Raw genomic sequence first — 14734 nt, forward strand, 5'->3', positions numbered from 1 at the left:
GCAATAAACTTCCAAATCAACAAGCCGGGCTCCGTGTGTGATCATTGTTAAACGGTTCTTTATGTGTGTGGTGGTTTTATTGACTTTATGTGTGCATATTTCTCGTTTTCACGTGATGACTCGAGGTTTAGCTTAGCATTTGCTTTCTCCGGAGGCTCTGTGCATCATCAAGGCCCAGCGCAGAATCAGCCGCTGAAATAAGCGTTCTTGTCACCGGTTTTAATCCTGGGTGTTTCGGTAACAGAAACACTGATGTGTGTCTTTGTAAAAGTCTGCTGTGGCTCCGGTTCACAACACATGAAGCTAATCCTCCATGATGACTCTGTTTACATCTTAGGGCTGGACACTGCGGGGAGGGGGTTCTGCTGAGGAGCAGTGGTTGGTTACTCGGCTGGTGACGAAAGGTCGGAGGCGTATCCTGGAGGTCGAGGGCGTTTCCTGAAGGAATCAGGCGTTTTATCCCTAAAATGGCCGCCATCAGAGTTTCTACAGATTACTCGAAAATACGTGAATGTGCTAAGGCAACACTTCAGGCATGTTTTTAATGAGGGAATGACTTAATAACATGATGTAAAGCTTGAAAAAGTCGATTTTGCATAATACCCCCCCTTTAAAGGAATAGTTCACAATTTTTTACATACTGTGACATGTTCTTACCCGAGCTTAGACGAGTTGATAGGTACGCTAGCTAGGTTGCTAGCATTTGGCCTCTCCCAATGGGGTCCTGTGGACTCCTGCACACTGGGGTCCAGAGGAGTCCTGCACACTGGGGTCCAGAAGAGTCATGCACACTGGGGTCCAGAAGAGTCCTGCACACTAAGGTTCTGTGGAGTCCTGCACACTGGGGTTCTGTAGAGTCCTGCACACTAAGGTTCTGTGGAGTCCTGCACACTGGGGTCCTGTGGAGTCCTGCACACTGGGGTTCTGTAGAGTCCTGCACACTAAGGTTCTGTGGAGTCCTGCACACTGGGGTTCTGTAGAGTCCTGCACACTAAGGTTCTGTGGAGTCCTGCACACTGGGGTCCTGTGGAGTCCTGCACACTGGGGTTCTGTGGAGTCCTGCACACTGGGGTCCTGTAGAGTCCTGCACACTAAGGTTCTGTGGAGTCCGGCACACTGGGGTCCTGTAGAGTCCTGCACACTGACGTTCTGTGGAGTCCTGCACACTGGGGTCCAGAAGAGTCCTGCACACTGTGGTTCTGTGAAGTCCTGGTTCAGAGCTCCATCGCAGCCATGGCGCTGGCAGGGACCCAGCGGAAGAACAAACTGGTGCCTCTGAACAGGTTTCCCTGAAGCACACAGGACACACTCAGACACTGCTCAGTCTTTCCTGCCTTTATATCCACCCTTCTGTGGCTAACTTGGCAAAGCAGTTTGTCAATGCCAGAGTGAACACTTCACAGGCCGTAGTATGAACTCTTATGTACATATTTACGTGTCGACGAAACATGTTTGAAAATGAAATGACTGTCTGACTTGTGGATTGTTTTTAAAATGGCATTTTAATTGTTTGTCTAGTGATTTTATTTTGAATGGACTACGAGTCCAGAATAAAGTTGAATTGAATTGAACTAGTGGTTATTGCCTGATTAAAGACACGCTGCATGTCTGTATTATTGTGTATGGGAGATGGGTACTTATAGCTAGTGTGCTACTACAGCAGTGCAGATGCTTTTATAGGAGGCTGTACCTGGCTGCTCAGGTGGCTCCAGCAGTGCAGCCAGGACTTGAAGACCGGGGAGTATGGAGGAAGACCAGCGGCCAACCTGAAACACAGGAACACAAGACCTCAGGCCCACTGCCCCTCACAGAGGGATGGTCAGGAGTGGGGGGCAGCTCACCCACAGTCGTTGAGTGCCATCAGGTCAGACACCTGCATAAAGGGCGACTTCAGCAGTTTCATGGCAATCTACGATAAACAGACAAACCAGGGGTGAAACAGGTTATCTTTCTTCTACTGTATGAATGTATTGAAACTAGGGGTTCCGCAATCTCACGGTTCGGTGCAATATAAATAATATGTTGGTTTTGAAATAAAATAGCCCAAATGTTCATCATTAGGATGTATTTATAATTAAATTGGCAGTGCTTTCAAAGCAGCTTGATCATAAATATGTGCCCCTGGGCTCACAAAGCAAAACTCAATTCACCTTATTCCGGAAGTTCCCGTGGGCGCCGCCATGAATTGTGCCCGCCCCTTTTCTCCTATCAGTTAACATGGGACTGGAGAAGTCCACATGAAGTAAGTCACTACACGAAAACAAAGCCGTTTTTCGGCTGTGCTGAGAAACGCTGCAGTGTTGACTTGTTGGTGCAAAAGAACATTGGACATTTCACACGAATCAATCGACTAAACATCAGATTTGAGCGGTGAACTTTTCCCCTTGTTTTTCCCTCTGCTTAATGAATAGGCTTTGCGCTCAACCGGAAGTGTCTGAACAACGGAAGTGCTGAGACAAAGCAAAAAGTGGCAAATGTGGGCGGGGCGGAATAAGGTGAATACCACTGCCTGGTCATCAGCAGGAGAAGCCTTTACCCGCATTAGTCCACAACAATTGTTTGTGTGTTTGTGTGTTTGTGTGTTTGTGTGTGTGTGTGTGTGTGTGTGTGTGTGTGTGTGTGTGTGTGTGTGTGTGTGTGTGTGTGTTTGTGTGTTTGTGTGTTTGTGTGTTGTGTGTGTGTGTGTGTGTGTGTGTGTGTGTGTGTGTGTGTGTGTGTGTGTGTGTGTGTGTGTGTGTGTGTGTGTGTGTGTAAACAGAAAGGTGTGCAGGGTACAGCGTGGTGTGCACGGTCGGTCACGCTAAGTGGAACGACGGCTTTAAGTGTCTTTGGAGGTCTTTGTAGATCTTAAGCGTCTGTAGCCTTCAGTTTAGTGGTTAGTGATGATGACACACATGCGCTCTGTTAGTGTGCGCACACAAACATGACACGAGCCGCGGAACTTAGAAATGAAAAAGTATAGGCTAAAACTTTAGTACGATGCATATCATCAGATTTTAGCATCGTGGCACAGCGCATAGTTATACCCGAGTCATTAGTAATAAGTGCTTGACTAAATGTGGAAGATTATTGTTGTGTAACTTACATTGATGACGAACCTGGAGTAGCTCCTGATGGCTGAGGCCTGGCTCAACTGGCAACAGACAAGAGTCATGTGAGGTCACCTAATCACAGCGTGGACTATTTCTCATCTTATTCAGGATCAAATCTCTTTGTCCTTGAAAAATACTAGTGAGGCACTTTGTCAGACTTCAAGTCATTGGGCCTTGGTCTATGGGGAAAAAAGGTGGTGCCCTCCCAGGGCCTCAGGGGAGGGGTTTAAGAATGTCATGGTGACAAGTGAGGGACATATTGGACTGTTGAGTCGAAAAAATGCTTTCACCTATTGTCATGAGCGACAGTACAGGGGCTCACACTGACCGTGTCATCGTCCGTGTACGTGTTGATGAAGTGGCACAGCAGCTTGTAGCCCCACAGACAGAGCAGCTCCCCCAGCACGTGAGGAACCAGGCCCCTGCACAGAGCAGAGGGTGAGCCCTCGACTAAAGACACATCCAAACTTTACACAAGATACTCACGCGTACAAGCCCGCCAGGCCTTCCTCTTTGAAGATACGCACCATCCCACTCAGCATCCCCCTGTAGGGGACGAGAGCACCATCAGCTGACAGGAGCATGAGGAGGATGGAAGGGTAAAGACTTTACACAGAGCACCATCAGCTGACAGGAGCATGAGGAGGAGGATGGAAGGGTAAAGACCTCACACAGAGCACCATCAGCTGACAGGAGCATGAGGAGGATGGAAGGGTAAAGACTTTACACAGAGCACCATCAGCTGACAGGAGCATGAGGAGGATGGAAGGGTAAAGACTGCACACAGAGCACCATCAGCTGACAGGAGCATGAGGAGGAGGATGGAAGGGTAAAGACTTTACACAGAGCACCATCAGCTGACAGGAGCATGAGGAGGATGGAAGGGTAAAGACCTCACACAGAGCACCATCAGCTGACAGGAGCATGAGGAGGATGGAAGGGTAAAGACCTCACACAGAGCACCATCAGCTGACAGGAGCATGAGGAGGATGGAAGGGTAAAGACTGCACACAGAGCACCATCAGCTGACAGGAGCAGGAGGAGGAGGATGGAAGGGTAAAGACCTCACACAGAGCACCATCAGCTGACAGGAGCATGAGGAGGATGGAAGGGTAAAGACCTCACACAGAGCACCATCAGCTGACAGGAGCATGAGGAGGATGGAAGGGTAAAGACTTTACACAGAGCACCATCAGCTGACAGGAGCATGAGGAGGATGGAAGGGTAAAGACTGCACACAGAGCACCATCAGCTGACAGGAGCATGAGGAGGAGGATGGAAGGGTAAAGACCTCGCACAGAGCACCATCAGCTGACAGGAGCATAAGGAGGAGGATGGAAGGGTAAAGACCTCACACAGAGCACCATCAGCTGACAGGAGCATGAGGAGGATGGAAGGGTAAAGACCTCGCACAGAGCACCATCAGCTGACAGGAGCATGAGGAGGATGGAAGGGTAAAGACTTTACACAGAGCACCATCAGCTGACAGGAGCATGAGGAGGAGGATGGAAGGGTAAAGACCTCACACAGAGCACCATCAGCTGACAGGAGCATGAGGAGGATGGAAGGGTAAAGACTTTACACAGAGCACCATCAGCTGACAGGAGCATGAGGAGGATGGAAGGGTAAAGACTGCACACAGAGCACCATCAGCTGACAGGAGCATGAGGAGGAGGATGGAAGGGTAAAGACCTCGCACAGAGCACCATCAGCTGACAGGAGCATGAGGAGGAGGATGGAAGGGTAAAGACCTCGCACAGAGCACCATCAGCTGACAGGAGCATGAGGAGGATGGAAGGGTAAAGACCTCGCACAGAGCACCATCAGCTGACAGGAGCATGAGGAGGATGGAAGGGTAAAGACTTTACACAGAGCACCATCAGCTGACAGGAGCATGAGGAGGAGGATGGAAGGGTAAAGACCTCACACAGAGCACCACCAGCTGACAGGAGCATGAGGAGGAGGATGGAAGGGTAAAGACCTCACACAGAGCACCACCAGCTGACAGGAGCACGAGGAGGATGGAAGGGTAAAGACCTCACACAGAGCACCATTAGCTGACAGGAGCATGAGGAGGATGGAAGGGCAAAGACTTTACACAGAGCACCATCAGCTGACAGGAGCATGAGGAGGATGGAAGGGTAAAGACTGCACACAAGAGCACCATCAGCTGACAGGAGCATGAGGAGGAGGATGGAAGGGTAAAGACCTCACACAGAGCACCATCAGCTGACAGGAGCATGAGGAGGATGGAAGGGTAAAGACCTCGCACAGAGCACCATCAGCTGACAGGAGCATGAGGAGGAGGATGGAAGGGTAAAGACCTCGCACAGAGCACCATCAGCCGACAGGAGCATGAGGAGGAGGATGGAAGGGTAAAGACCTCGCACAGAGCACCATCAGCTGACAGGAGCATGAGGAGGATGGAAGGGTAAAGACCTCGCACAGAGCACCATCAGCCGACAGGAGCATGAGGAGGAGGATGGAAGGGTAAAGACCTCGCACAGAGCACCATCAGCTGACAGGAGCATGAGGAGGAGGATGGAAGGGTAAAGACCTCGCACAGAGCACCATCAGCTGACAGGAGCATGAGGAGGAGGATGGAAGGGTAAAGACTGCACACAGACCGCCATCAGCTGACAGGAGCATGAGGAGAATGGAAGGGTAAAGACCTCGCACAGAGCACCATCAGCTGACAGGAGCATGAGGAGGATGGAAGGGTAAAGACTTTACACAGAGCACCATCAGCTGACAGGAGCATGAGGAGGAGGATGGAAGGGTAAAGACCTCACACAGAGCACCATCAGCTGACAGGAGCATGAGGAGGAGGATGGAAGGGTAAAGACCTCACACAGAGCACCATCAGCTGACAGGAGCATGAGGAGGATGGAAGGGTAAAGACCTCACACAGAGCACCATCAGCTGACAGGAGCACGAGGAGGATGGAAGGGTAAAGACCTCACACAGAGCACCATCAGCTGACAGGAGCATGAGGAGGATGGAAGGGTAAAGACCTCACACAGAGCACCATCAGCTGACAGGAGCATGAGGAGGAGGATGGAAGGGTAAAGACCTCGCACAGAGCACCATCAGCTGACAGGAGCATGAGGAGGAGGATGGAAGGGTAAAGACCTCGCACAGAGCACCATCAGCTGACAGGAGCATGAGGAGGATGGAAGGGTAAAGACTTTACACAGAGCACCACCAGCTGACAGGAGCACGAGGAGGATGGAAGGGTAAAGACCTCACACAGAGCACCATCAGCTGACAGGAGCATGAGGAGGAGGATGGAAGGGTAAAGACCTCACACAGAGCACCATCAGCTGACAGGAGCATGAGGAGGAGGATGGAAGGGCAAAGACCTCACACAGAGCACCATCAGCTGACAGGAGCACGAGGAGGATGGAAGGGTAAAGACTTTACACAGAGCACCATCAGCTGACAGGAGCATGAGGAGGATGGAAGGGTAAAGACTGCACACAGAGCACCATCAGCTGACAGGAGCATGAGGAGGATGGAAGGGTAAAGACCTCACACAGAGCACCATCAGCTGACAGGAGCATGAGGAGGAGGATGGAAGGGATTTTCTAGTGTAAACCGGACCATTTAACACATTTCCTGTTAATTAAATGAACCAACATCACCAGGGCCTGTCCAAACCCCTTCATGAGAAAACATGTTTAAAGCGTTACCTGTATTTGACTTCTCTGCCCACGAACTGAGCCATACAGCGCACGGACAGCACTGCAGAGAGACCACAGCGTCACACACAACATCTCCCACATTCAGCACTCGCTCATGCTAAAGATGTGCTGCTCAGACATGCTGATGCAGTTTGAATTCCCAATATTAAATAGAGCAGGTCCCATAACCTATAATGATCTTTATTTGGCAGTAGGGTTGCAAAGGGACAGAGCATTCCGGAGAGATTTTCAGAAGATTTCCAGAAACTTTGAACTTTGAGTCAAAAGGCTTAAATAAACATTAATATTAATATTTCAGATTTTTTGTTGGATAAACAATTAGTGAACAATTAGTTAGTACTACCCACTCATTATATTTTTGAACCATAAAACATGCATTTGAGTGATGTCACAGCCCAGACCTGCACATATTGTCAGGTCAAAACAGAAAACAACTTTCCTGGACCCACATTCAGTTTAATGCTCACGGCAAAATTTATATGATGCTTTTTTTTATAATGATAATCTTTTTCCTCGGGCGTGGTTCTGCCCCTACAGGTCTTCCCAGAAGCATCAAAGGATGGGTCAAATGCAGAGGACAAATGTTGTTGTACAGTTGTTGTAAAATGACAAAATAAAGCACTTCAACCTAACCTTATTTTTGTTCTATCCTGATCTGCCTGGGCCTCAAGACTTCAGGGCTCAGGCTGCTTTACACAGAGGACATGTACAACCTGCTCACTGTTTAGAAAACAGATCAAATAAATGTTAAGGTATATTCTATTTTATTAAAGGGGCTAGATGCAAGTTAGCAATTTTATATTCACTACTGCCACCTCATTAAAATAAATTTGACTTCTTACAGCAATGCACCGCTGGTATTTTGTTAGTATTTTCAGAAAATATCTAATAGTGCACTACATTTTTGATTATAAATATTACAAAGTCTAAACTCTCCTAAACACTGCAGAGAAAACACCTCCTCACCTCTCTCTCCTCTAAAATACGGCATGTTCCCTACTGGTCATGTCTTAATTAGGCCAGCCCGATGTTTGACCATTTTTCCCCGTTAATATTGATCCAATCAACACAAAACTGATCACTGTTCAAACTACTCAATTTTGGTTTGCAAAAGAGCTCTTGGATGCTCCACAGCACTACTGGAAAATATTCTGTGGACTGATTAACCCAAAGTTGAATACTTTGGGAGGAAAACACGCCGTCATGTGTCAAAACTAGGGATGGGAATCTTAGGCCACTGTCCGATCCGATTCGCATTTCGATGCACCTGCCACGATCCGATTCATTTAAGATACACTTGGTCATACCAGAGCTGCGATGCGATTCGAATCATCACCAAGACCACGATGCATCTGGATCCACACATCTGTAACCACTACCAGCCCGATACGATTCCATTTAGGCCAATTATCACGATGCATCATTCTCCATGTTTCGTGATCCACGCTTTGCTTAATGCAATGATTCAACAGAACCAGCTCAAATAAATTAAGATTTGACACATACACAATTATTGAGGCCATTCATTGATATTAGACAACTTTAAAGTTAACTACATATTTTTTTATGTAGACTGCATATTTAAACTTTTTTTGGTTTTGTATCCTATATATGCTATGGGTTTATCCACCTTAAGATTGTGTGTTCTTTAGTTTTTTCAACAATTTTGGGGAAAAGAAGATGGCGGATCATGGCGATGTTTGGAATATTTATCAGCGTTTATCTTCCTGCAACTTTTCAGCGCGTTCTGCACACGGGACGTCCTTCATTCAACACAGCGCAGAGGCCAACCCGAGACCACACCGCGGATGTGTTTCTGAGCTTCTGCCGCTCTCAGCCTGGAGTTTACCAGTAAGACACACGTGCTCCTGTAGGAGGAGCATCATGTGCATGCACGCAGATGATGCGCGCAGTGGCCCGAGGGGCTTTACATCCGTAACGTATCTAGATTAAACCGATATGAGCGCGTAAAATCCGATGCATCTTATGTTTATGCTCTGAACTGCATCGATCTGTGGCTTCTCTGCCGACGCACTCACATCTCTCGTGCGCAAATCCGTGTATAGATACAAATCGGTTTTTCGTCCCATCCCTAGTCAAAACCCTCTCCACACTGTGAAGTATGGAGCAGGAGCATCATGGTTTGGGGCTGCTTTGTTGCCTCAGGGTCTGGACAACGTGATATCATCAAAGTGTCCCCACCAATAGTAACACCAAACCTACACCCTTGATTCAGTTACTCACCATGAAAAGGGTGACAGGCCACTCTGGACAGGCAATGGACCAGCATCTCCTGAGACATCTGTACAGACAGAAGAACACACTTCCTTCTGTCGGTTAAAGCTCATCACAAACGCAACATTAAACGGCCAAAAAGACAAAACAAGGACCTGGCTCCCCGCGCCAAATCCCTCGATTTACATTGCAAATGTATGTCTCTCTGTTTACATTGGTTTGCCAAGTGTCACAGTTTGCAGTGCCAGTGTGGTGCTTGCCTCTGTGACCAGTGGGGTGCTTACCTCTGTGACCAGTGTGGTGCTTGCCTCTGTGACCAGTGTGGAGCTTACCTCTGTGACCAGTGTAGTGTTTACATTTATGACCAGTGTGGAGCTTACCTCTGTGACCAGTGTGGAGCTTACCTCTTTGACCAGTGTAGTGTTTACATTTATGACCAGTGTGGAGCTTAGCTCTGTGACCAGTGTAGTGTTTACATTTATGACCAGTGTGGAGCTTAACTCTGTGACCAGTGTGGATCTTACCTCTGTGACCAGTGTTGTGTTTACCTCTGACCAGTGTTGCGTTTACCTTTGTGACCAGTGTGACGAACTAACCTCTGTGACCAGTGTAGTGTTTACATTTATGACCAGTGTGGAGCTTACCTCTGTGACCAGTGTGGATCTTACCTCTGTGACCAGTGTTGTGTTTACCTCTGACCAGTGTTGCGTTTACCTTTGTGACCAGTGTGGCGAACTAACCTCTGTGACCAGTGTGGAGCTTAGCTCTGTGACCAGTGTAGTGTTTACATTTATGACCAGTGTGGAGCTTAGCTCTGTGACCAGTGTAGAGCTTACCTCTGTGGCCACTGTTTTCAGTGATGTGATGTGATCCTGCTCCTCTTTGACACTGATGATCACCATCTGTAAAAAACAGCACAGACCATGAAGGTTTGACACTTTCAGTAACATTTGTACTTTGTACCTGGCTCAACACTGCATGTGTCTATATTAAAATTATATTACTGAATATAAATAAATTCTCTGTTAGATATTATTATTATATTATATCTTTGGAAATGAAAGTTATTGAGACTTCCTGCTTGTTGCATTGGAAAGAGCTATGTTGCAGATTTTTGCATAGAATTTTGGAACCATAAGTGACTTGACTTTATGTTTTGGAATCTGCTGATTTTTGTCTCTTCTGAAGCATCAGTGAATGTCCTGAATAAATCAGCCTTACGCCCCCTAACACAACGCCCCCTGCTTTCACAATTCCACACTGGCACGTTACAGTTTAGAAGCTTCATACACAGGATTATAGACAAGACATTTAAAAAAAAATTGGCCCAAAATATCAGAAGTGCATCTTGACATTGGCATTCTGTGCACTGAAATCCACAGAAAAAAGTTTTCATTAGACTTCATTACGCATTCACACAGGACTAGATTTTATGAGGAACATGATTTTAATCCCATGAGAAAGGGGCTTTTGTGACAACACTCCCAGTTAAAGTGCTTGTATGACCAAGCTTCTATTTACCTGTTTGACCCTCCTCTTGACCACGGTGCTGACGGCACAGCAGACAATGTGAGAGGACAGGCCCCGGAACAGGCCACGCTTACCATCCACCCGAACGATGTGGCGCGCTGAGACACACAGCACAGTCAGAGAGTCTGCAAACACGTGTCTGCTGACACTCGCAGCACTGACTCACCGTAGGAGAAGAGCCCGGGTAGGTACTGCACCCTCCGACCAAACAGGGTGGTGCCCCATGTGGTCGGCAGGGGCTCATGGCCCACCTGCAACACACATCCCAGTCAGACTGGACAAAGACTTGGCACCAAAGATCTTTGATAACACTCTAGATAAGAATGGCAATTCTGGCGACCATCTTGTGACTTGCCCTTCAAACCCAGGCTCAAGCCGAAACTGGTGAATTGACCAGAGCATTTTTTATTTCTGTAATGAAGCTTTAGGTGTGGAAGGTAAATCTAAAACAGCTTTTAATCATCGTCCGTTTTCTGTGTTGCTTCATATCGTTATTGTGGTTCATGTTTGAGTCATTGAAGTCAGTGGCTGAAGTAGGAATGTTTTTTGTAGTCCAATACTATATGGGGGATGTAGTTTTTATTTAACAGCTGTTGGTGATGTCACTTCCCCTGTGTTTCCCGCCCTTGGTAAAGATGGTCGGATTGGGCAAAAAGCTCTGAAGCTCTAGTTCACCAACTGTAGATCTAACAGTTGACCCCATCAAAGGTTAAGGATCAGGAGCTAGGATCAGGACATAGAGGCTATAATGTGATGGTTTCAGCAGACAAATGGACATGTGAGAGGAGCATGGCTGTTCTGATTACCACTGGACGACCGGACTTTGGGCATGCCTTGGCAGGGAAGCGGTGTGACTGTCTGGGGGAGCATGTGCTGCAGAGGGGCGCCTGATGTTTCAGTGCCACTACCAGGGCCAACGTCGGAGTGTCAGATGTCCAGTCCACTTTGGTGCCAAGCATGTGTGGGGGTGCCCGAATCCAGTGCCGTCCTTTGGGAGCCAGTGTTGACATGGTTGTACCTTCTGGGGTGTCCTGTCGCCATGTGCCGGGACTGGGAAGGCCTGATGTTCCCTGTACATCGCGCCGGTGTTTGGAAGCTGTATTGATTCCCAGCGTGTCTCGACGCAGCCTGTGGGACCTCCACTTATCGCTGTTTCCTCCTGCCATTCGGGACCCTGTCTGGGAAGTTCCGGGGACTTGTCCTGGACCGTACGCCGCGGACTCAGATGGTTTCCCTCACTCCTCATAGTGTGCTGTGTTCCTTTATGCATGTGTTATTAATCCTTTTTTTTTAATTTAATTATCTATTGTAGAGTGTTTATCCTGTTTTGGAGAAATGAGGGCATTTCTTGAGTGAGGGAGGTATGTAGGCCACTAAACAGGTGCGCATGGGCAGTGACCAATGAACTGCCATCATATAAATGTTCAGGTTCCCGCTTTCTCTCTCTCTGCCTCCACATCAGTAAACGGGGACACGGTCCAGACCTGTCCTCCAAAAGACCCTCTGCCTTGCCTTATTCTCCACCTCACATCCTTGTTTTCATCTATTTCATGACTCTTTGATAACAGTGACTGACTTTATGTCATATCTGGCAAGAAAATAAGGGTTTTACACTTTTTCCAAATGTTATTTCGGTTATATAAGTTTTAGCTATAGAGTTTGGGAATGTCCACAGTTACCATGGAGATCCGCTATCTTTGCAGCTGTTAGCATACATTTCCATAGACTAACACTAGCTAAAAACAGTATAAAAAGTGGAGAAAAAACCAGTGGAACGACTCCGTTAGCTGCTGAGATACTGCTGGTAAATACATCTAACACACTGTGGTCTCCAAGTGTTTTAATGTGAACAATAACTCCAGTATTTTAACTTTTAAAATCTCCATTAGTTTACAATGGCTGCTAATCCCATAATGCTTAGGATTTTCCTCCACTTCACTTCAGGACCGTCAGAAATCTATCAAATGAAATAACACACGAGTATCTCTTACAATAGCTTACAAAATACTTCCCACAGATATGGATGTACTATTCCACAGCTTAATGTTTGAAGTTGTAAACACTTGTGTAGTTTCATCTAACAGTCTTGGCTGGAATGAACGTGTTCACACGGCTTTGCTCTGAGGGGTTCGGCTACAGGGCAAAGGTTTGTCCACAGTGAGGAGCAGCTAACGGTCCTCACCACAGGTCCTCATGACAGGTCCTCACCACAGGTCCTCATCACAGGTCCTCATCACAGGTCCTCACCACCGGTCCTCACCACAGGTCCTCACCACAGGTCCTCACCACCGGTCCTCACCACAAGTCCTCACCACAAGTCCTCACCACAGGTCCTCACCCTAGGTCCTCACCTGAATGAGCAGCTTGACGTAAACGACCGGGTGCTGGATGAGCGTGGCCCCGGCCCCCAGGAGCACCGCTGCGGACGCCACCTCCGCGGGACTCGGTGTGTCCTCCAGCTGCTGCTCGGCTCGGTTCTCCTCAGAGTCCATGTTGTTAGTCCGTTATGTGGCGCTTCATAATAACGGCCTAATCACTGCTGCCTCAGCCACTTCCGCATCCCGTCAAAACAAGTCAAGTGGGCGGGGCCTACGTCGTACGTCACACACTCAGCTGTTGAGTGATTTCATTATTTTCTTTTTTTCCCCTTTTATTATTTGACTTCTTTTACTTTACATTTTGAAATGTATTCGCCAAATGACAAAAAGGAAATTAAAAACAAAACAGACTTTGGTTCCTTTGTTAAATGCAGAGTTGGCGACATGTATTCAGAAGTAGCTAGTTGAGGCTGATAGAGATTTCGAGAGAGTTGTCATAATGCTTACCTGGCATTTACCAAAAATGATAATAATAATTTAAAAAATGTTTGTGTACGGCTAAAAAAAAATCTTTTTAAAGTTTATAAAAAAGAAAATGAGTAAATGAGGATTAAAGCGCCATAAAAGCAATAAAAACGCGACAAAAACAGGTCACAAAAACACAAAATAAATGCAACGAAAATATGACAAAAAACAAACAAAAGAGGTTAAGTATAGAAACATTAATAATACAATACATAACCATCAAAAATATTTAGAAAATACAAATAATAATAAAATTGGGGCAACATGAAAGGCATTATAAAAATCATTCAAGTAAACCTAAATCTATTAGAAAACCTTTGAGAACATTTTTTGGGTTCAGTTACAGATTTTGCAAAACGTTTGAGCCCATCCTTGCAGTGGGTTACAGAGGGCTTAGCTCGAAGAAGCTGCATATGTGAATAAAACGTTTGCAAAAAAAAGTAATACATGGTTGACGCCATTGTCTATATAAATATTTTTGACATTTATCCCATTCATAGTTAAAATAGCAAACTGACTCCTGTGGGACTGAAGCCATCTCTGAAAGTTTTGCCAGAAACTTTCAATTATGTCACAAGAATAGAAAAGATGGTCCAGATCTTCATTCTCTGTGTTACAAAAGAACGTCTCACTTTCTATTTTAAGGCAAGGCAAGTTTATTTGTAGAGCACAATTCATACACAAGGCAATTCAAAGTGCTTCACAGTTGAAAACAAATAGAATCAATAAAAACATCAACATAAAATTAATCAATTACAGTTAAATCTTTTTATAAATTCGTCGGTTGGATATATTTCACTTTCAAATTAATGTTGAGTGATTGTAGAGCGGATACAGCGGGAACCATATGTTTACATACACTTGAGAAAAAGACACATTTGCATTTTTGTCTCACTGTTTGACATGAAATCAGAATCAACATTTTTTTTAAGGATTAGAATTCAAAAAAATATTTTTCTTTGCCAAATTCCAGAAGATTGAGAGATTGAATTTTCTACACATTTTTTATTACTTTCTACAAAACCAAAAGTTTACGTACATTTCATTAATATTTGGTAGCATTGCCTTTAAACTGTGTAGTTTGGGTCAAACGTTTTGGATTTCCTTCCACAAGCTTCTCACAATAGTTGGAGGAGTTTTGGTCCATTCCTCCAAACAGAACTGGTGTAACTGAGACACATCTGTAGGCCGCCTTGTGTGCCTATGCCTTTTCAGCTCTGCCCATACATTTTCACCTGGATTGAGACTCAGGACTTTGTGATGACCACTTCAAAACACTGACTTTGTTTTCCTTAGGCCACTTTGTAACAGTATTGGTCGTTTGCTTTGG

At 46.2% G+C, this 14734-nt stretch overlaps 1 protein-coding gene across 1 annotated transcript; it reads right to left on the minus strand.

The window, feature by feature from the left end:
• Window positions 1-802: 802 nt before the first annotated feature.
• On the minus strand, window positions 803-13053 carry LOC306964322 (mitochondrial carrier homolog 1-like; the record flags this gene model as incomplete). The annotated part of the gene is made up of 13 exons (XM_079558313.1): window positions 803-1289; window positions 1691-1766; window positions 1842-1909; window positions 3086-3133; window positions 3421-3514; window positions 3579-3638; window positions 6785-6836; window positions 9041-9139; window positions 9628-9745; window positions 9868-9933; window positions 10553-10659; window positions 10728-10812; window positions 12913-13053. The coding sequence occupies 13 exons, from the start codon at window positions 13051-13053 to the stop codon at window positions 1215-1217; spliced, it is 1089 nt and encodes a 362-aa protein (XP_079414439.1). The 3' UTR covers window positions 803-1214.
• Window positions 13054-14734: the final 1681 nt, after the last annotated feature.

This window comes from Gobius niger (genome assembly GCF_951799975.1).
Source record: "Gobius niger genome assembly, chromosome: 6".
NCBI lineage: Eukaryota > Metazoa > Chordata > Actinopteri > Gobiiformes > Gobiidae > Gobius > Gobius niger.